Source organism: Alternaria infectoria, assembly GCF_024043175.1.
Source record: "Alternaria infectoria strain BMP 0036 chromosome Unknown scaffold_1, whole genome shotgun sequence".
Taxonomy (NCBI): Eukaryota; Fungi; Ascomycota; class Dothideomycetes; order Pleosporales; family Pleosporaceae; genus Alternaria; species Alternaria infectoria.
Window position 1 is genome coordinate 3,210,078 of NW_026250690.1, and position 19,715 is coordinate 3,229,792.

General features: G+C 54.0%; 7 protein-coding genes across 7 annotated transcripts; 2 read left to right on the top strand and 5 right to left on the bottom strand.

The window, feature by feature from the left end:
• Positions 1-556: 556 nt before the first annotated feature.
• NIT4 (Nitrogen assimilation transcription factor nit-4) lies at positions 557-3,437 on the top strand (the record flags this gene model as incomplete). Its single annotated transcript, XM_051492485.1, has 3 exons — positions 557-709; positions 837-2,236; positions 2,288-3,437. 3 exons carry the CDS (start codon positions 557-559, stop codon positions 3,435-3,437), a joined length of 2,703 nt encoding a protein of 900 aa, XP_051357997.1.
• Positions 3,438-5,274: 1,837 nt separating this feature from the next.
• Positions 5,275-6,984, bottom strand: J4E92_001072 (uncharacterized protein; the record flags this gene model as incomplete). The annotated part of the gene is made up of 2 exons (XM_051492486.1): positions 5,275-6,091; positions 6,149-6,984. 2 exons carry the CDS (start codon positions 6,982-6,984, stop codon positions 5,275-5,277), a joined length of 1,653 nt encoding a protein of 550 aa, XP_051357998.1.
• Positions 6,985-7,402: 418 nt separating this feature from the next.
• On the bottom strand, positions 7,403-9,329 carry J4E92_001073 (uncharacterized protein; the record flags this gene model as incomplete). The annotated part of the gene is made up of 5 exons (XM_051492487.1): positions 7,403-7,562; positions 7,662-7,926; positions 7,975-8,899; positions 8,945-9,236; positions 9,280-9,329. The coding sequence occupies 5 exons, from the start codon at positions 9,327-9,329 to the stop codon at positions 7,403-7,405; spliced, it is 1,692 nt and encodes a 563-aa protein (XP_051357999.1).
• Positions 9,330-9,834: 505 nt separating this feature from the next.
• On the top strand, positions 9,835-10,689 carry J4E92_001074 (uncharacterized protein; the record flags this gene model as incomplete). The annotated part of the gene is made up of 1 exon (XM_051492488.1): positions 9,835-10,689. The coding sequence occupies one exon, from the start codon at positions 9,835-9,837 to the stop codon at positions 10,687-10,689; it is 855 nt and encodes a 284-aa protein (XP_051358000.1).
• A 167-nt stretch (positions 10,690-10,856) lies between these two features.
• On the bottom strand, positions 10,857-12,361 carry J4E92_001075 (uncharacterized protein; the record flags this gene model as incomplete). Its single annotated transcript, XM_051492489.1, has 2 exons — positions 10,857-12,215; positions 12,263-12,361. The coding sequence occupies 2 exons, from the start codon at positions 12,359-12,361 to the stop codon at positions 10,857-10,859; spliced, it is 1,458 nt and encodes a 485-aa protein (XP_051358001.1).
• Positions 12,362-13,906: 1,545 nt separating this feature from the next.
• On the bottom strand, positions 13,907-16,517 carry J4E92_001076 (uncharacterized protein; the record flags this gene model as incomplete). The annotated part of the gene is made up of 2 exons (XM_051492490.1): positions 13,907-16,292; positions 16,510-16,517. 2 exons carry the CDS (start codon positions 16,515-16,517, stop codon positions 13,907-13,909), a joined length of 2,394 nt encoding a protein of 797 aa, XP_051358002.1.
• Positions 16,518-17,057: 540 nt separating this feature from the next.
• On the bottom strand, positions 17,058-19,577 carry DBP7 (ATP-dependent RNA helicase dbp7; the record flags this gene model as incomplete). Its single annotated transcript, XM_051492491.1, has 1 exon — positions 17,058-19,577. One exon carries the CDS (start codon positions 19,575-19,577, stop codon positions 17,058-17,060), a length of 2,520 nt encoding a protein of 839 aa, XP_051358003.1.
• Between the last annotated feature and the right edge of the window lie 138 nt (positions 19,578-19,715).

A 19,715-nucleotide genomic window follows, 5' to 3' on the forward strand; every position in this document is an offset into this window, starting at 1 on the left:
ACATTCTTGGGTCGGTTTAGGGACTACGGGCGTTGGTTTGGGCGTCGTGGAGTTTCATTTCGGGATGGCCTGGAGGTCTACGCAGCTATCCCAGGATTTCTCCAGCGTCCAATGATGCGCTGGAGACCTCCCGGGACCATGATGGGAATTTGTTTTTGGGCTAAAAAGCCATCGAATGATGCAAAAGTGCTACTACCTCGTTGCTTTATCGCGCCTCTGCTGCAGTCATGGACGCGTTCGCCCGGCTAAGCAGTGTCTCCAGATAAGGGCCGAAGAGCCAGCCAATCAGGCGGCCGCTGATAGCGAGGTACCTCAGCGACGCAGCTCGGTCGCGTAGGCCCTCATCACCAGCCCAATGCGACGCCGATTCCGACGTGATTGCGCCCGCTTCCCTGTCCTTGGCCAGCCATGTTGAGCCCGCGAGATAGAGCCCCGGACCACGACAGCCTGCCATATCCACTGCAAGCTGATTAATGTCGCGTGAGAAGAGGCCCGTCAAAGCGCGCCCCGCCATTCCCCCACAATTTGCTTCTCCGGTAAACCGACAAGACCTGTAATGGAGAACAACACCACTGCGGACGCGCAACCGCCCTCTGACACGCCCAACAAGAAGGGACGCCGCAGCAAGAGGGATGCCGGAAGCGAGGACTCTAAGAAGCGCCGCTGCATCTCGTCCGCCTGCGTGCCATGCAGGAAGCGCAAGTCCAAGGTATGTTAGGTAACGGGAACTGGCCCTGATGCCCTTTCTCCGGCGTATACACACATTCTCCGGATGATCACCAACCCCCTCGGAACCACGCGCCCTGTGCGAGAGTAGTCGCTAATCTGCCGCATAGTGCGACGGTACCACTCCCGCCTGCTCTGCATGTGCCGCCGTCTACAACACGCCGTGCATCTACGACCCGAATTCGGACCACCGCCGCAAAGGCGTCTACAAGAAGGACATCGACAACCTCAAGACGCGCAATTCCACCCTCCAGACGCTTATCCAGGCTATCCTGAACTATCCGGAAGAGGAAGTCGCCGACCTCGTACACCAGATACGGACATGCGAGAGCTTGGACTCGGTTGCAGAGGCTATCATAGCGAAGGAGAATGGCGAAGATGACGAGGATGAGCCCATCAGTCCGATCACAACGCCTACCATGGCGCCGGCCAAGGGCACATTCGAGAGTCAGCTGAGCGGGAAGATGGGCGAGCTGCGCCTTGAAGACGGGTCCACCAGATACATTGGCGGCACATCGCATCTCATATACCTGGGCCAAGGCAACGACTCCGCGGAATCGCCGGACACGTACTCTGAAGACCAGTACCAGGAGGCGCAGGACCCGTTCTGCTCGTGGACGACTGTCACTTCGGACCCGGAGCTTGTGCAGCATCTGATCAGCATGTACTTCTGCTGGCACTACAGCTTCTTTACAACGCTATCCAAGAATCTCTTCCTGCAAGAGTTTCAACAAGGAAAACCGCAGCTGGGATCCGGGAGGAAATCACAATACTGTTCGCCGTTACTAGTCAATGCTATGCTAGCGCTGGGTTGTCACTTCACATCGTGGCCTGCAGCCCGGGCTGTCCGCGACGACTCTGCCACGGCAGGCGACCACTTCTTCAAGGAGGCCAAGCGGTTGATCATGGAGGACGACTTGCACGAGATGCCGGCTCTGACGACTGTACAAGCTCTAGCGTTGATGTCTGTACGGGAAGCAGGTTGCGGGCGGGAAGCAAAGGGTTGGGTCTACAGTGGCATGTCGTTTCGCATGGCCTGCGACCTCGGCCTGAACCTCGGTATGCACAGCAAAGACACCATCGATGACAACGAAGAGGACGCGCGGCGGATCACTTTCTGGGGCTGCTTCTTGTTCGACAAATGCTGGAGCAATTACATGGGACGATTGCCGCAACTACCCAACACGATCCTTACAGTGCCGAAGTTCGAAGTCTTTCCCAGCGAGGATGCAGAAACGTGGAGCGCAGTCACCGACTCCGGTCTCAGTCAAGCACACTCCCAGCCAAGTCGGACGCGTGCAGTCGCTCTTCAGATATCCAAGCTTTGTGAGATCTCCAGCGACCTCATGAACTCCTTCTACAACCCGATCGATATGGACAAGGTCAAGGGCAGACAGGCGGAGCTGAAGAAGCTGAGCGAGATACACATGCGTTTGGAGACTTGGAGAAGAGACTTACCAAAGGAGTTGGAGCCGAAGGAGGGCGGATTGCCGCACATGCTGGTCATGCAGTAAGTTCGCCTTTCTAATCATGTAACTCGCTCGTACTAACTCGGTCGCAGTATGTTCTTTCAACTGTTGTATATTCATCTATTCCGACCATTCCTCAAGTACAATCCGAACAACTCGCCACTGCCCGCAAGTGTATCGCCGAGGAAGCTATGCACACAAGCTGCTGCCATGATCTCGAAGTTGCTCCGACTATACAAGCGATCGCATGGTTTGCGCCAGATATGCAACATCTGTGTCTACATCACGCACTCGGCATGCACCATACATCTTCTCAATCTACCAGAGAAGAATGCGAAGCGCGATATAATACACGGTGTCAAGCATCTCGAGGAGATAGCGGAAGGCTGGCTCTGTGCTCGTCGGACGCTCGGCATTCTCAGCGTCCTGGCCAAACGCTGGAAAGTCGATCTGCCCGAAGAAGCTGCGACAGTGCTGTCCCGCACAGATACCAAGTATGGCCCCTGGAACGAGATCAGCACGCCGAAAGCAATTCGCCGTGGATCCGTACAGATGAGAGATCAGCATCCGTCGCCTGCGAGCCAGACATCACCAAGCCTCCAGCCATACAGCATGAACATGGCCAACATGGCAACACCCCAGTTCTTTGCCCAAGCAACAGCCAACACTTCCAGTTCCGTAAGCAATGATCCTTCCACGCGCCCCTCCAGCACCCACACCATACCTCCTTCCGACGCAAACGCCTTGGCTTACATGCGCAATCAGCACCAGGTCAGCACACCACAAAACTCATCAAACTCTCTCAACGCACCAACACCGGCGTCCACACAAGGTCGACGTTCCGTTGACGGTCAAACCACCGCTGGCAGCTCTCCAAGCCAGCTCTTTGGCGGCGTCGACCAATTACTACGAGAGGGCCAAGACTGGATCTATCGCGATCAGACACAGCTCGCGACCGACTTTGAGAACTGGAACCCTCAGGGAATCGACGATATCGCGAATTGGTTTGCGAACACCACTAGTCCAGCGGGCGCGTTTCAGGGCAACACCAATGCGCCTGTTATGAGCAGTGAGATGAGTGGGGGGCCTGTGGGTGGCAATGGGGCCAATGGAGTCAATGGGTATACGAACGGGAATACGAATGCTGCTCCGGCCCCAAGTTTGAATGGGTTCGGTGTAGCTGGATTTAATGGTATGGGCATGCAAGGGTTTACTTATGATGAGCAGAGTTGGTATCAATAGGCCAGTGTGGAGATGGTATTATCATGTCTTTTAGCGAATGCAATGTGTAGATGAATCACTTTTTGTCAGATATAGGATAGACTAGCACGATCGATCAGCATTGATATTCCAGGCGCTACAACGGCGTCGGCAACTAGAAATGAACTAATAGACACATTTGTATCACATGCCCTACACCCACATCTCTTCACCCCTTATGCGCTTCCCAAGGAACTTCTTGACCTTGCGCCAACACCTCTTCGCCTTCCCTTTCAACGAATGTTTCTCCTTGTGTCTCTTCAGTACACGTCGAGCAATCTCATCACAATCCTCTTCCCATTCTCGCCAAAGTCTTTCCAGCATGGGATCGCCCTCGGTAAGCCCAGCCTCTGGTCTGTTGTCACGACTTGGGGGCGGTCCGATAGTCCTTTCGCTCCTTTGCACTTCTTCGTGCGTCACATGCTGGACACTCAAGGCCTCTGCTTCGCGCAGCGAGGCATTATCACCATCGTATTCATCGGGTAGGTAATGTCTGCCACGGGGACGAGGTCGTGGGGAGCCTGGTTCCGGGGGTGTCGGTGGTGAATCTGTGGCATGTCGGCGATTTCGGTATCGGCGCGATTTGACTAGGTCTGGGACGTTTTGGGAAGGGACTGGCTTCCTGCCAACCTGTTCTTCTATGGGACTCAAAGCATGGGGTCGAAAATCTTGGAGTGGGTTTATGGTTTCTGAGTCGAGTGAGACGCGGGGCGGGGGGTTGGGTGGGGATCGCGAGCGGAGTTGGGTGTTGTTTTGAGGAGGCTGAGGGACTATATGTATTGTTGATTAGTCAAGATTATAAATGTAGGGTGATGGTGGCAGTCTTACAATCTCGTAGCTGTTCATGTAGCTCGCCTCTTTCGAGTTGGGAGACAAGCGTTGGATTTGAAGAGCGTGGGCGAGTCGAGTCGTCTTCATGCAGTGGAGGAACTATTTGTACCACTGATCAGTAGGATGTAGTCGTATGGCATGTGAGTAGTCTTACCGTTTAGCCCTCTCTGGGGTTGTCGGGGATAAATATTGTGAGAGCGTGGGCGAGACGCTGCCGCTCCGCTGCTTTCTGGCTGTCCATCTCTATCCCGGCCATCAACACCGGCATCATCTTCCGAGGCAGACCCTCCCGTCGAAGTGAAACTCGGCACTGTGCGGAGTCCTCCCGAACGATCCCATTGTATGTTCGGCGCTCTTCTCAGTGTAGGCGTTCTCCTTCCTCTGGGTGGATCGAGAACCCATGGTAAGACATCGTTGGGCAGGTTGTCTTCTCCCCTGTATCGGGCATATGGGGCTCCCGGTGATGTGGATCCTCGTCCTGGTGTGGATGACGGGAGGCTGGTGCGTCTGGAGCCGCGAGGGGGAGTTGGACTGACATATCCAGGGTCATTGTAGGCGTGCTGGCCCGGGTTTGGAGTTGCTCTGCGCGCCGCCATGTACTCGGCTCGTCTTTCTCGTGGTCCCATTGCATTGATATTTGTGCGGTTTCGTGGAGCGAGGCGTGGTCCAAGCAGAGGATAACCTGTGCTGGATGTTTGCATTGTAATTAATGAGTTGAAATACGAGTCGTTTCCGAATGATACCGTTCGATCACGATGATTCACCGCTTGAGGTATCGCTATCTTTAACGATCGGTGGGTTGTAACATGTGACGTAAAGATAGAGAGATAGCGAGCGCCACGGTAACGTATATCAAGATGTTAAGGGGAAGAATGACGTGCGAGTGAATTGGACGTGTGAAAGTGATGACTGGGTTCGAAGTGAAGAGAGCCTTTTCAACCGCTGGACTTGCCAAAGCTTCGTTGCCAAACATCGCAACTACCTATTATTACACAGCCGTGCCTCCCTCCACATCTCTGACCGGCTCTTCAGGAAGTGCAAGCAGGGACATCTTGCGACTGGGACTTCCTAAAGAGTTTTGTATCCCCTCCATAGCCGCTGACCCACGCCGTGTTGCACTTTCCACTGGATGCTCGAGCGTTGATGCAGATACTCTGTCGGGTATGTTGTTGGCCTCCTCAGCTTTTGAGTGTATACTTGCGACTGTGCCGTTCATTTCGTGAGGGTTAGGATTGTTCGAGGGATGTGGATGTGAATCTGAGGGTCTTTGCGCCGACGATGGACCGTGGGAGGGAGTTTCGGTATCATTGACTGGCAATGATTGGCGATTCTGTGATTCTGCATGTTGCTCCTCCGAGGGCGTGTTCCGCTCCGTTGGTCCTTCGCTATCCGTCTTGGGTGTGGCACGCTTCTGTCGCGCTCGTGCTATTAAGTCGTCAAACTCGGTTTTGTGTGTCTTCGCGTACCCGTCACCGTCAAAGTCTTTCTTCATGATTTTGTTCTCTTTGGTGCCCGCTCTTCCACCTAGTGTCTGTTCCCATTCGTCTAACTCTCTCAGTAACTGCCTCTTGCTCTTCCGCACACTTTCGTCGGCGTCGCAATTCGAATTGTAGATATTGAGCCATTCGACATGCCGCCGCCTCATCAGGTCTTTTGAACCCCAGGTAGGTATGCCGATTTCTTGCAGTTTCTTCCGCAACTTAGTCTCCGTGAGCATAGCATAGTTGAGCTGGGATAATCTCGTCGGTGGAGGCGAGGGGTCTTTCTTTCGTATTTGGAAAGCGGGTGGGAACGCAGTCTTAGTCCTACAAGTGGGTGTCGTTAGCCAGCTGACCTAGATGTGCTGTCATATATCTGCGTACCTTGACCGGGTGCTACGCCCTTGCGAGTTTTCTGGCCCAGTGCATATGTCCAGATGGTTGTAGACCAGCTCTTCCTTCATTGGCTTGCTGCACATCGGACACTTGACCATGCCATCTGGCATGAAATCGTCGTCACCGTCGTCTTCGCTATCGGCGACGACCATTGGCGACCCAGCTCTGCCTCCGTTGCGCTGGCTCCTAGTTCGCGTCTGCCGCGATCGTGTATGCCTGACGTTGTCCTCGTCTTCCATATCTGTGTCTTCCAGCTTCCGCTTCTTCTTGCTAGCCTTCGTGGTCTCCTCTTCCTTGTCTGCGCGCGCCAACTCCATGGCCTTGGGTCTCGCCTCTTGAAAGCGCATCACGACTTCTCTGATCGCAATGTTGGGCGCCAGTTTGTCGCTCGAGCACCCAGTCTTGCAGCTCGGACACTTGCCGTCCGCCGTGATGCATCTTCGTATGCATATCGAACAGAAGGTATGGCTACACGGCGTGATGACAGGGTTGTTGTAGAACTCCTTGCAGACTTCGCAGCGCAAGGCAACTTCGAGCGGTTCGAACGCGGGTAGGGACGTCTTTATCCAATCGGTGGAGTCGGGGAGGTCGAAGGAAGAGTCCATGGGTCGTTCGCAGACAGGGAGAATTTGGGATGACAGAGGGTTGACAGTTGGATTTGTTTGGCTGGGGTCCGGCGCGTCGGCTTCGATCGCGTCACGTCGACCACGTGACCGCGCTGGAGATCTTGCTGCTTTGTCATCGCCCGGAATGGGCCGCGATTGGGACATGGCAGAGGTCCCCAAACTAGGTTGCTTGGAAGTTACTTTGCGTATTCTGGCCATATCTGCGAAATACTGTGCAGGTCTCAGTTGAAGGACTTAGATGAGCAAAAAGGTACAGAGTGGATCATGCAGCCTTGTTCGTGCTTGCTCCAAATTCCGACAGAGCGTCAGATGCGCTAGGTGTACCTTCACTTTCACTCTGCGCACTCCTACATGGACAAAACCGTCATCAATCCTTGTTGACATTTGACCTGTTTGCTGCGCCCCGTTTGGTATGAGGAGTCTTATATTCTACATTGGCCAGCTTCACGTGGTAAAGGCGAGGTATGAACGCCACGCTATGCGAACTCATCTCATCTCATGCTGTAACTCGCCTCATCTGCAATGCTATGCCCAGCCGTCCTTTCTGATAGGCGAAATTGGACTCTTATCATCCAGAAGATATTCCTGACCAACCTCAAGTCCATAACCACATCTCTTAGACCTTGAAAACGGTGCTTTTGCTCTTGATTCCATCGAATACACAGGTGTTATCAACTGGAACGTATTGTTCGGTGATAGCCTTGATTATCTCCTGCGAAACAATACCACCAGTCAGGGCACCAATGTTGTGGAGTTCAGCGCCACCAGCTCGTGTACTGTAGTCTGGTCAGTCGACTGTTTACTGCTGAAATGCCACGATGAGGCTTTCGTAGGAAAGCTGTCTCATTCCAAGTTCAGGGCCGGTGTGTACTTACAGCTCGCGGGTGTATTCTCCAATTTGTGATTTGATTGTCGCGTACTCGTCCTCCTCGATGTCAGCGTTTGCCTCTTTGACAAGATCGTTCGCAATCTTGAAGGCGATCCCAGTGAGCTTCTCTGAGTCGGTTTCAACATCGCTCTCTCCAGCAACGCGGGGTGCTCCGCCCAGACCATCTTGATCGTGTGTTGCAAGGAACTCGTCCCATGCTAGGAATGCAATGTACAGCGGGATCTGCGAGTCGGGGAATGTGAGGAGCTGAGCTACAGGACGTTAGTTGAGGTAATAAATGTTGAGATGGGTTTCCTTACCGATCGACTTCGCACGGTCTCCCCACTTGATCTTCTCGCCTGCTTGCACAACGTGGAACGGCCGTCCGCGCACTAGTTTGATATGTGCAGCATTCTTGCAGAAAGTCTCGATGTCCTTCTCGTCAATCGGCGTGCTACGGCCAGCATTCCGCTCCAGGAACCGCACGCTATCCACCACCTCCGCCAGGTCCTTTCGTGCTTTCGACTTGTATACATTCTGCAGCTGGATATAGTCTGCTGACCGCGCCTTCATATCGGGCACAGAGCCGGGTACCGGGAGAACGTTGTACTTGGTGTAGAACAGGCCGATAGCATTGGCGATGACCCAGAAGCTTGGTGAGTCCTCGCGGACCAGAAGACATTCCGGCGCCGTGAAGATCTCTTTGACGGAACTGCTAGCTTGTGGTGGGTTCAATGACTTGAGAACTGCCGCCACTGCTTCGTCAAAGTTCTCTTCGCCACCTTCTGGGTTGTTTGTGCGCGCAGCCTGCGCTACTGATGTCCTGAACTCTGTCTTCTCCTTGTACGTCTGTGGCACCTCTCCACCGTGGTCCTTCTTCCAACGCTCGAGGAAGTGCAGCAGCAGTGCTATCCATGGGACATGACCGTGATCTTCTGCCTTCATGTTGTCCAGATCGGCCGTCTTCTCCTCCGCGTATTGGACAAGCTCTGGCCATGGCCGTAACAGCCGGAGATCTGACGTGGTCTCTGGGCTAGGATGTGTGTCCACGATGGGGAACGCTGGAGGTAGGTGTACGGAGAAGTGTGCGTAGAAGCCGACTGAATGGACGTAGAATAGCGGAATGAGCGCAGCGCTTGCGTGATCGGAGAGCTTGGCGAGGATTTCGGGACGGATAGGCGCGGTCGCGATGATGAGGGTATATGGTCGCAGAGCGTCAGGTTGCGCCAGCCATGACTCTAGAGGCTGATCCGATTAGCGGAGCACGCGACAAGACGTCTTTTGACCAACCTCTGTGATGAAATGGCCGTCCACATCTGGGTTCAGCTCTTTGAGCAGATTGCACGTATGTTCAGCCCGGTAGCCTCCTAAATGCTGGTCCTCCAGGAAGAAGTTGACACCTAGATCTGCTTCGCTGACGATGGCCGAGTCTTGGATCGTGAAGTTGCCGATGCAAGGCAGAACGAGGTTTTTGAGCGTCTCTACACCAACGACTCCCGGCCCAGAGTTTATGAGGAGGATATGTGAGTTCTCGAGTGCGATTTGGCCGGTGGCTCCCCAGAGGCGTAGTTGACGGTCGTACCTGCTCTTGTTAGTATTGATAGAAGTGTTTGCAGTAAACATACTTCTTCTCCTTCGCGGTCGGGCCCTGCACTGGGGGTGGGAGATCCTCCATTATGGCGATTTTGGGAGAGTTGACGGTGAGGGCGTGAGATGTTGGTACGACAGCTTGGGAAGCTCAAGCTGCCAGGCACCAAACGCGCTGCCAGCCCGCGCGCTAAGGGCACATCCCTGTCGCGGGGTCCTGGTGGGGCTCAAATCGTCATTTTGGCAGCAGCTCAGTCGTCTCGTCACGGGAAAATCATTCATGCCGCCATCTTATCGCGCCTCACTGTCGTCTCTCCAATTCACCGACTTTAGCGTCACTAGAAAGATTCATATTCTAGTTCATGCCGCTGAAGCCGAATCACGTCTGGCCCGCCAATATAAATCAGCAAGTGCGCAGCATCAGTCATCTCAAGTCTCGACTGCCCCTCCGACCACTGTCAAATTCTAGATCTCTTGTACACCGAGCCAGCACCTGGACCACCGGCAAATCTCCTTCTGCAACATCAATTCACCATCACCATCCTTCATACCGGACTTTCCATTCCACGGGAGTCCTCGGACACGCAAACAGTATGACCGACACGACTGTTGAAGCCGCAAAGCGCGCTGCTGCGCACCAAGCAGTAGCAGACCACTTCGACCCAGCAGCCACCCACGTTGGAATTGGTTCGGGAACAACCATCGTCTATGTCGTCGAGGCCATCAAGGAGCGCTCCACGAACCCGAACATCCTCTTCGTGCCCACAGGTTTCCAATCGCGCCAACTCGTAGTCAACGCCGGCCTGACCGCCATCTCCTTCGACAGTCTTCCTGATCGCGTAATGCTCGATGTCGCTTTCGACGGAGCCGACGAGGTCGACGCAGAACTCAACTGTATAAAAGGAGGAGGTGCATGTCTGTTCCAGGAGAAGCTAGTCGCCGAGCGCGCGAAAAAGTTCGTCTGCGTCGCAGACTACCGCAAGAGACAAGAGCGCCTGCTGACGAACTGGCCGACGATACCGATTGAGGTTGCGCCGCTGTCTCAGCTCAAGGTCGCTGCTGCGCTTAAAATGCTTGGTTCAACGGGTCCTAAGCTAAGGACTACGCTACTGGAGAAGTCGGGGCCCCTGAAGACAGACCAGGACTTTTACATTATCGATGCGCCGTTCCCTGCCTTGCTCACTTCGGCGGATGTTGCAGCTGGCAAGGGCAAGGGCGATGGAACAGATGGCACATGGGAGGTCAACACGATAAGCAAGGCGATCAAGGGCTTGACTGGTGTATTGGAAGTCGGCATCTTCTCCGGTCTGAACGGAATCGATGCACAGGAACTTCGCGAGCAGGATCAGTTGACCAAGACCGTACGAGGCGGTCAAAAGCCTGTCGCTGTATACTTCGGCATGGAGGACGGAAGCGTCAAGATGCGGACAATCGAAGGAGAGAAATAGGCACGCATTGAGATCTCAGGTTTGCGACAAGCGAACATTTATCATTCGTAGCTAAAAAGCAACCCTCATCCCAAACAGAGCTTATCAGCTCGCGATCGTCGTCGCAGAAAGTAATCGTTTTGTCCTTTTCCCTCTAACTCCACATAACACGTCTCAGTACCGTACATCTAAGCGCGGTACATGATGTGCCTCCTCCTGTACCCATCGTATGTAGCAGTCACATAGACAGTCTCAGTGACAACCTCGACATCCGTGACATACACACACTTGTATCCCTCAGGGCACGACGGCTGGGTAGGCGCAGGCGCGTTTGCGGACGAAGGGGCAACAGTGATGGTGGAGACGGGTGCCTTGGAAAGCGTCGTAGGCTGCTGCGTAGGCTTGGGAGCAGCAGCAACGGGCTGCTCAACAATGGGAGGGCTCTCGTACGACTCATCGACCGTAGGCTTGGGCGCAGCAGGGGTGGCCTTGTCAGCTGCAGGCTTGGGGGATGCCTTCGCAGGTGCCTCGTACTGTTTGGTGGAGCTGGTCTTGGGTGCAGGCGCATCCACGATACCACCACCATTAACAGCCATGATCTTGCCAACATCGATGCTCTTCTTTTCGGGAGTAAGGATCTTGCCCTTGTTGGGAGGACCGTTGAAGTTCATAGCCGTGCACTGTGCGTTGATGTCCTTGCACTTCTCCTGCCAGAGCTTGCAGCCTGCGTTACCGGTTGCGGGGGCCTCGTCGTAGCAGACATCGGCTTGGTCCCAGCACTCGGTAGCGGAAGCCCAGCAGCCCTTCTCGGTGCTGTACGAGGAAACCTCCTTGCCGCACCAGTTGGCGTTCTCCATGATGCAGCCTTCGGGCTTCAGGCCCGCAGTTTGCACGGTCGAAGCCTTCTTCATGCCGCCGGCTGTGAGCTTGGCGACCTTGGGGCCGGGGATAACGTAGTCCTTGGCATCCTTGTTGTAGATGTCGAAGTCGGTGGATGGCTCGTTGTACTTGACGTAGCCAGGGATGGAAACAGTGCTTTCGGGAACGAGGTTTCCGCTGCTCTCAACGAAGATCTGGGCGCAGCCAGTGTAGAACTGTGGGTCTCCGTCCTTTGCGGCGTGGAGAGCAAGGATCTCTGGACGAGCAAGGTAGTCACCGCCCTCAAGGCCCTTGGGGAGGTTCACGGACAAGAGACCGTTGTTGTCAATGATCTCATCGGTGCACCAGCGGTCGGTGGATGAGTCGTAGCCGTGGTCGAAGATCTTGAACCAACCGTCACCAGCAGCCGTGTCAGTGCTGGCATCGGAAACCTTCTTCAGGTACACGGCACAGGGACCCACGTGACCGCGGTCAAGACGCTCCTTGGTGGGGTCGTTGGGCCATGAGCGGATCTCGAACGTAATAAGGGAACCATCCTTGGCGGGCTGGACACGAGAAACACCCTTTGTACCACCGACATTGCAGGCCATGTCGTCACTGTCGAGGCTGGGAACGGGGCTGCTAGCCTTGGCAGCGTTGGGGTTCATGCGGATGGCGACACCATCACCCTACTTATCGTTAGTAGACTGCATTTGGAAAGATTGGGAAAACAAACCTGAGGCATGCTGTCGATCATGAAGTCTGTGAAGACAGTGTGGGCAAGGGCAGCGGGGGCTGACGCCAGGGCCGCGAGGAGCATAGATTGGGTCTTCATGGTGAAAGTAACTTGGTTGATGATCGTATACGGAGTAGAGTAATTGTTTATCTGGGAAGATAATTGTGATAGAATAACACACGGACGACGTTGTTTGGTCACTGGGACACAATGTAGGTGAATGAATGAATGTGCCGACTAGCGACAATGAAGGAATGGAATAGGCAGCCGAGCGCCTTGGAAGGAGAGACAGAAAGTCGGGTTTTGAAGAAGAGATCCTCGTGTGTGGTCGAAGGTGGGGGAAGAAAGCCTATTCGAGGGCGGCGGCTCGACGCTTTTGATTCACGAGCTTAGCCTAGACCAGTGGTGCACATCCCCCGAATCCTCATTACACCTGACTCCTGCAAACATCGATATCCCTGGGGTCTGCATCCGCTTTGCCGCCGTTACGGGTTTCGTTCCCTGCATCGATCGTAAAGGCGTTCGAGCCCGCTGTTCTGTTTCCTAGCAGTAACGCTGGGTTCCGAAGATGCTGTCAGCATCAGGCACCACAGGCCAATCAAGGCATCGTTGAGGTTGTGCCGCTGAAACATGAAACACAAACCGACTAATTTAGCGAGGCCCTAGTCGGGGTTCTGGTAAGCTCACCCGCTACCCAAGTGGATGGCGCTTTTCTCAGACAACACTAATTCAGGTACGGAGCCTTAATTAAACGAGTTTGCGCCTTGCGGGTCGATCTCGTTATCGGCCATGTGCAGATAAAGGCGCCGTAGAACGTCAGCAGCGGGGTTATGATGCAGTCCACCGATAGCAGGAATGTACACACCCACTCCTTGCCTGCGCGCTACAGATCGTCGAACATGGAAAGCTGTAGAAGTTTGGTTCAGGAGGCTGTTGGAACTTTGGCGGGTCAGGCTGACAGTCATTTCACAAAGTCACCCACAGTGCAAATCTCGGCCCCTAGTGCCAAGAGTCGCGCCGCCTCCTGGGGCCTATGTAGGACGCCAGACTGCGGCGAGGTTTGGCCCTTGAAAGTGTTGACACCACCGCAAAACACAATTTGGTCGTTGGGCGCAAATGACGGGATGGATGTCTCAAGTCGTGGTTGTCCGAGATGAGCGTGTACAGTTGCGATGATAATGTCGATTCTTTTTGTGAGGCGACTAGCCGCCAAAGTTTACGCGTTGTACTACACTGAGATTTCCTTCGGGATGGCTGTCATCGGTTCCCGAACCTCGCAATATCATGCAGGGGCTGAGATCTAGAGCCGCTGTTGATTTCCGAGAGAAAGCAAAAGAAAACAACACATCAAAGATGTCTGGGTGGCCCCGGCGTGTCACAACCTCATATGCCTGCGGACCCCTACCTGTTCCTCAGAACGCGTGGACCATATCCAACGGCGATGTAGTATCAGCGCCAGATGATGCCACTTCCCATGACGCGCGCTGAAATGTCAGAGACCGGCACAAAGCTCATGTAGGGAACCTAGGACTATTGTTGACGCCGCAGGATTGATCGGCAGAGTTTAGAGCGCGCGCTATTGACTGGTAACACTCTTAGAGTTGTTCCGATGATGTGTACTGAAAGCAGAACATTCGCCACAACTCAAGCGTAAGATGGTCTCTTGAGGCCTGGCCATGCGTGGGACGCTTGCGAGTGTACGTCCATACTCCCATGTTGCATATTGTGAGTCGACTTCGGAAGGTCTGCCTCCGCCTCCGCCCTCTCTAGAAAACTCTTCACAATGTTCCTGAAATCGGCCGTGTCGTGAGAGCCATGTGTGAGGAATCGTCGCGTCGCCCACTTCACATGCGAAACCTTGATTCCATAGACATCACGGAACGGGAGCTTGCTGAAGCCGATCTCGATCCCTTCAGAGAAAACCACACCGTCACGCTGCTGATTGATGCGGCACACAATCGAAGGCTCATACTTATGCTCGCCATAGTCGATTCCCATCTCGCGGAGCCCTTGTTTCACGGCATCTATCAGCCATCGACTGCCTCTCTTAGTAAGAAAATGCAGCTTCTTCGAGTCGCCTAGTGAGTTCGATGGTAGCTGGCGCTCAGACAGGGGTTGGCCAATGAAATTCGCAATAGGTATCACGCCCATGCAGCGGTCCAGCTGAACCGCATCCACAGGATAAAAGAGGTTATCCCAAGGCAGTGGCCATGTGCTTGTAGATATCAGAGGTCCTAGAAGGAAGCCTTCTGAGATCGTTGTAGTACATTGTGGTCGAGGGCTCAAGTGAAGAGATGGACGCATCCCGGCAGCTGGTGGCAATGAACCGCGACCATCAATCCCGGGCATATCGTAAACATTGTTTCTGACTGCCATCATCAGGTTGCTCTTCTCAACGACATTTGTAGATGTAAAGATATTGGTCGGATCCATATTTAGCTCAAGGGTAGCCTCGATCCTCTTGAACACCCACAGCCAGTGATCGACGAGCCTTATTTCGGCGGCTATCCTTGAGGTACGGTCGCGCGCCACTCCCAGGCGACCAATAGATCCTTCATATGCAACGCAATACGCAAGGGCGGCGTTCGTATGCTGTTGAATATGTAGACAGACGTCCCCTAGCCACCGTGCTGCAGCTATATCACCATCGTCCAGGTTTTGACGATCCAGGTAGATTCCGTTGAACACGCTTTCGAACAAATATTTTGCTCTGGCGTATTTCCCAGTGTAGGAGGCACAAACTCCAAGTAGATGCCTAAGAATACGTCGGTCGGGCTGGGTCCCAGACCTAGATGTTTGTCCCCGTTCGACAGCTGCCAGCTGGTCTTCAAGAAGCTTCTCTGCAGTGACAAAGTCACCCCGAGTCCACGCGGCAACTATTTGTTGTGCGTTCCACTCGAGGTCCACCGTAACTAATGTTTCTTTCTCATCATACGTCCGAGGTGCACCGGACATTCCCATGTTAGCTGTAAAAGAAGGCTCTGGTAAAGAGGAACCAGTCGGGGAAGTAGGCGCTACGATTGGGATACTGTACGTGGGCGTGACAGGAACCGTAGCTTTTGGGGATTGAACGGGAACGCGTCTGATCGCATGGCTGTTGGAGCCCATGGGAGTAGTAGGCTGGGACGCTGGGTGTGGCTCCGCGTAGAGCGATGATGCCTCCAACTCAGCAGGTTGGGACGCTTGCAAGGAGGTAGTCGAATGTGCTCGAGAAGTTGCTGAAGGGGTCAGATAGATCTGCTGCCTTTGCGTTATTGGCGGGCTAGACGCCAGAGGCAGCGCTGTGGGAGGACTGTATGAGCCCCGGTACGCAGGTGAGACGATCGCTGGCACATCAACACTATGCGGTCGTTGATCGAAGTCAAATTCAGGAAGAGTGGTCCCGAGATCCGAAGACATAGTTGCTAGACCATCATGCTCTGGCCGCTCCTCCAAAAGCCTCCCTTCGTTGACAGCTGTGACAAGCCAGTCTACGATGACATCCCGGTAGCTTAGAGCCTGCTGTTGTGATACTCCCACATCCTCGAGGTCGCGGAGAATCTGGCTCCATGCCTCCTCGTCATCGTCGTCATCGTCGGCTGTGCCTCCAGACGTGAGTCTCCCGATGGAAGCAATGCTCTCTTCGCGATGACCGCCTTTGTAGTCCTTCTCCAATCTTTCCAAAGCTTCTAGTATAAGAACCTGGCTATCGTGTATCAGGGATGTGTAGAAGGAATTGAGCATCGATACGCTCGCGATGAGGCGCTCTCGTATGTTTCGTGACTTCTCAGGGTCGTACTTGAGCCGGTCCCAAGCGCGTTTGGTTTTCGTGTCGAGCCCATTGTAGTGCAGCACCAGCTTATCTAGCTCTTCGAGCACTTCGATACACGGTTCGTACGCGTCGATGAGCTGCTGCCGCTTGCTCTCGGGGATCTTATCGTACTTGTCTTGAATGTCCTCGAGTAGGTTCGTTAACGTTCGTGCTTGCGATGTAAGATCCTTGTATTCGCCGGAGCAGTCGCGACCTGTGTTGAAGTCAGCACGATGAGAGCTACCTAGGTACGGGGTGGCGGGGAAAGCAGACAGTTCTTGTAGACTCTACCAGCTAGCTCGCACAGCTTGAGCACATCTCCAATGCTGATACCGAAACTCATCTCTTAACAAATGGAAGAAATACGGTCCCGAGTTCGCGCGGCGCAGCACGTCACTGGTGGCCATGTTACGTATGGTCATCTAGTGATGCACACGGCTGGAGGCCTAGACGACACCTGGGCATGTGGCTTGCAAGGGATAACTTGATTGGAGTTGGAACGGAACACAGCTCATCTCGCTCAGAGTTGTTTGGTCTACTTTCCGGTCGGATCCCAGAACACATTACTTCGCTGCGACCACGATCCTGTTATCTCGCTTTGCGATCTATGTTTCGACGAAGGCGGCGCGTCGGGTGCGGTGGATTGGGCGCATTGGCCTGGGCTGGCTGATGATGTCACATGATGGCGCTCGATGGGCCTCGGTAGTACTAATCAGGCCTAGTCTCAGAGGTGCTCCCCCATGGGCACCCAGGCAGCCCTGGAGGTGCGTTCCCACATAGAGACTGTAACATCATCCAGCAGATATCGAGACCTGTAGATAGCAGAACCTCAACACGACGCAGTCTAGCCTCTTTGTTCAAAAGCGCACAGAGATACTTCACAGGCAGACTTGCTTGCGACCTCGACCTCATTCAAGGAATTCAACAGGATATTTCAGAAATGATGGAATGCTTTCATAGAAGGATGTACCACGAGGCTGGCAATTCATTACGATATAAGTATGTTCAACCCAAGTTGAACTCGCTCGCCATACCCGCATGACGCATAAACTTCTCCTTCGCACGAACCGCCTTCCTCATCTTCGCCGCTTCATCCGTATCCGCGCCCTCGGGAAGATCCAGATCCACAACTGCCCTCTTCGATGTACCCGTATCAGCCTTGCGACTGGCCAGATCCACCTTCGGACCACCGCGCACCCTAGCAGGTGTTTTGTCGTTTCGTCCAGCACCTGTTCGTTGTCCCGGAATCTTCATTCCAGATGGTCGTTCGCGGAGAGCAAATGCTTTAGCCAAGTGACCCAAATGCATCGATTTGATATCGAAGTATTGACGTTCATCTGCAACGTGGGTTGCGTAGGCGCGGATGTGGCTTTGGAAGGCTCGTCGAGCAGCTTCCAGACGAGCAGGGGATGCTAGAGCCCAGCGCTCAATGGCGAGCTGGAGGTCGGTTGCTTTGTCCATGTAGGCGTTCTTTTCCATTACTCCGCTGGTTACCAATCCTCGGTTGAGGATGTCATCGGCATCTTGACGCACGACATGTACTCCAGCTTCTAGGTCTTTTCTGTCTGATTTTAGGATCTCGACGTAGCCTTCTTCAGTTCCCGGCATTAGGAAGATGCATGCTCGTCCGTCGCGACCTGCACGCGCGGTACGACCGATTCGATGCAAATGGTCTTCTCGGGCGAAGGCGGGATCAAATTCAATGACCAGGTCGACGTTGGGAAGATCAAGACCACGGGATGCGACATCTGTAGCGATGAGAACCGAGGGGTTTTTGTTCTTTGTGAATTGGGCGAGTGTCGAAGTTCTCACGGCTTGTTGTAATGAACCGTGGAGACGGTATGCTGTGACTGTGTGCGTCTTTGCAGAAAGTACGGGTGACTCCGCACCTGTCACTGTGAGCTTGGTGGGGTCTGCCTGTGTTATCGCTTTGGTCTTCTTTGGTTTCTTTTCTGCGTCGTCGGCGGCTTCCTCAGCCTTGTCGCCCTCCTCCTCTTCTTGTACCTCTTCCTTCTTCTTTGTCTCGGTGATCCCTTCGATTTCGCTGGTGAGCATGTCAAAGTGAAAGTCGACAGAGTCGGCACACGAGATGAAGACGATAGCCTTCATCACAGATCCCTTCCGCGCGAAAGCTCGTTTCAGATAGGCTATCAATGATACCAATCTGAGCTTCGGTGCCACCACAGCGTAAGACTGCTTCAACTGCGCTGGAGCAGAGAATGAATGGCCACCTCCTGGCTCGCTTGTTTCTGGTCCCTTCTCTGACGGATCGGCTCGAATGTGTACTGCATCTTTCAGACTTATCTGCCCAAGCCTCTCCACGTCCATTTTCATGGTTGCGGAACAGAGTACCGTTGTGCGCTTTTCTGGCAGGCCTGGTATTCTGGACTTCTCGTCTTTCCTCGCACGCATTCGCAGGTTCAATGCTCCTACAATCTTTTGGATCTCCTGCTCAAAACCAAGCTCCATGAGCCGATCACCTTCATCCAGAACGAGCCACCTGACATTGCTGACATCCAAAGCTTCTGTGTTTTCCAGATGGTCGACCAATCGACCAGGTGTCGCGACGAGTATGTTGATGCCCTTGCGTAACCGTGCCTTCTCAGACTTCTTCTTCTCACCACCAATAACTGTTGTAGCAACAAGCCAATGCGCGCAGCCTAAAAGCTTCTCCAGCACATGCTCGATTTGCTTGCTCAACTCGCGTGTTGGTGCCAGAACAATGGCAAAAAGACCCGAGTTTCTCTGCACGCTTTCGTCGACTTTGCGCTTCCTCATGTTCGCAGAGAGCTCCATGAGTCGCTGTACGATAGGTAGCAAATATGCCAGGGTTTTTCCCGAACCGGTCTCTGCCTGTATGAAGGCGTCGGAATCGTCTTTGATGAGTTGTGTGACGGCAGCCTTCTGAATCGCGGTCGGTGCCTTCAATTCCATCTTCTTCAGCAAATGCGCCGCAATAGTCGTGGACATGCCAAGGGATGTGAAGGTATCTAGCTCGCTGCTGAGTGGCGCGTTCGAGGGTTCTACGGGCGCATCGTCTTCGCGGCGTTCGTTCGCTTCGGGCTTCGTCTTCGATGTGGGATTGTAGGTGAACAGCGAGGAAATGACCTGCTTCCCACCCTTTGGCGCATTGTTCTGCTCGCTTGGTCTTTTCGCGGGGTTCGGATTCGGGTTCGATTGGGGTCTGAAGTCGACATCGTCTGTCTTCTCCGTCGTCCTTGGCCTGAAGTCTCCGCTCACGCGCGCTCGCTTTACTGGTCTGTCGCCGGAATCGGGAAACTCTGGGCTCTTCTCTACACGTGCCTTCCTCGGGCCTAGTTCTATGCGGTTTACATTTGTCGCATTGTCGACCACCTGTTTCGGTACCTTCTCGCCGTTCAGTCGTGCTGTAGCCTTGGTGTGCCAGTTCTGCGCCGCCTTCTTCGCAGTGAGTCGCTCCTTCCAGTTGCCGCCTTTGAATGAGGGTTTCGATAGTATGCCGCTGTCCGGTATGGAGAAGTTGAGGAGCATGCCATCGTCAGCCATGGTGTCGTATGTCGTCGCGTGTGGTGGCAGATCTGGCGGGGTGCTGGTGCGAAAGAGAGGGAAATCTCGAGCCTGGGATCTTTTTAGTGGGGCACTAGGCTCAGACGGGCACTCCCTCCATGATGGGACCTTCAGCGC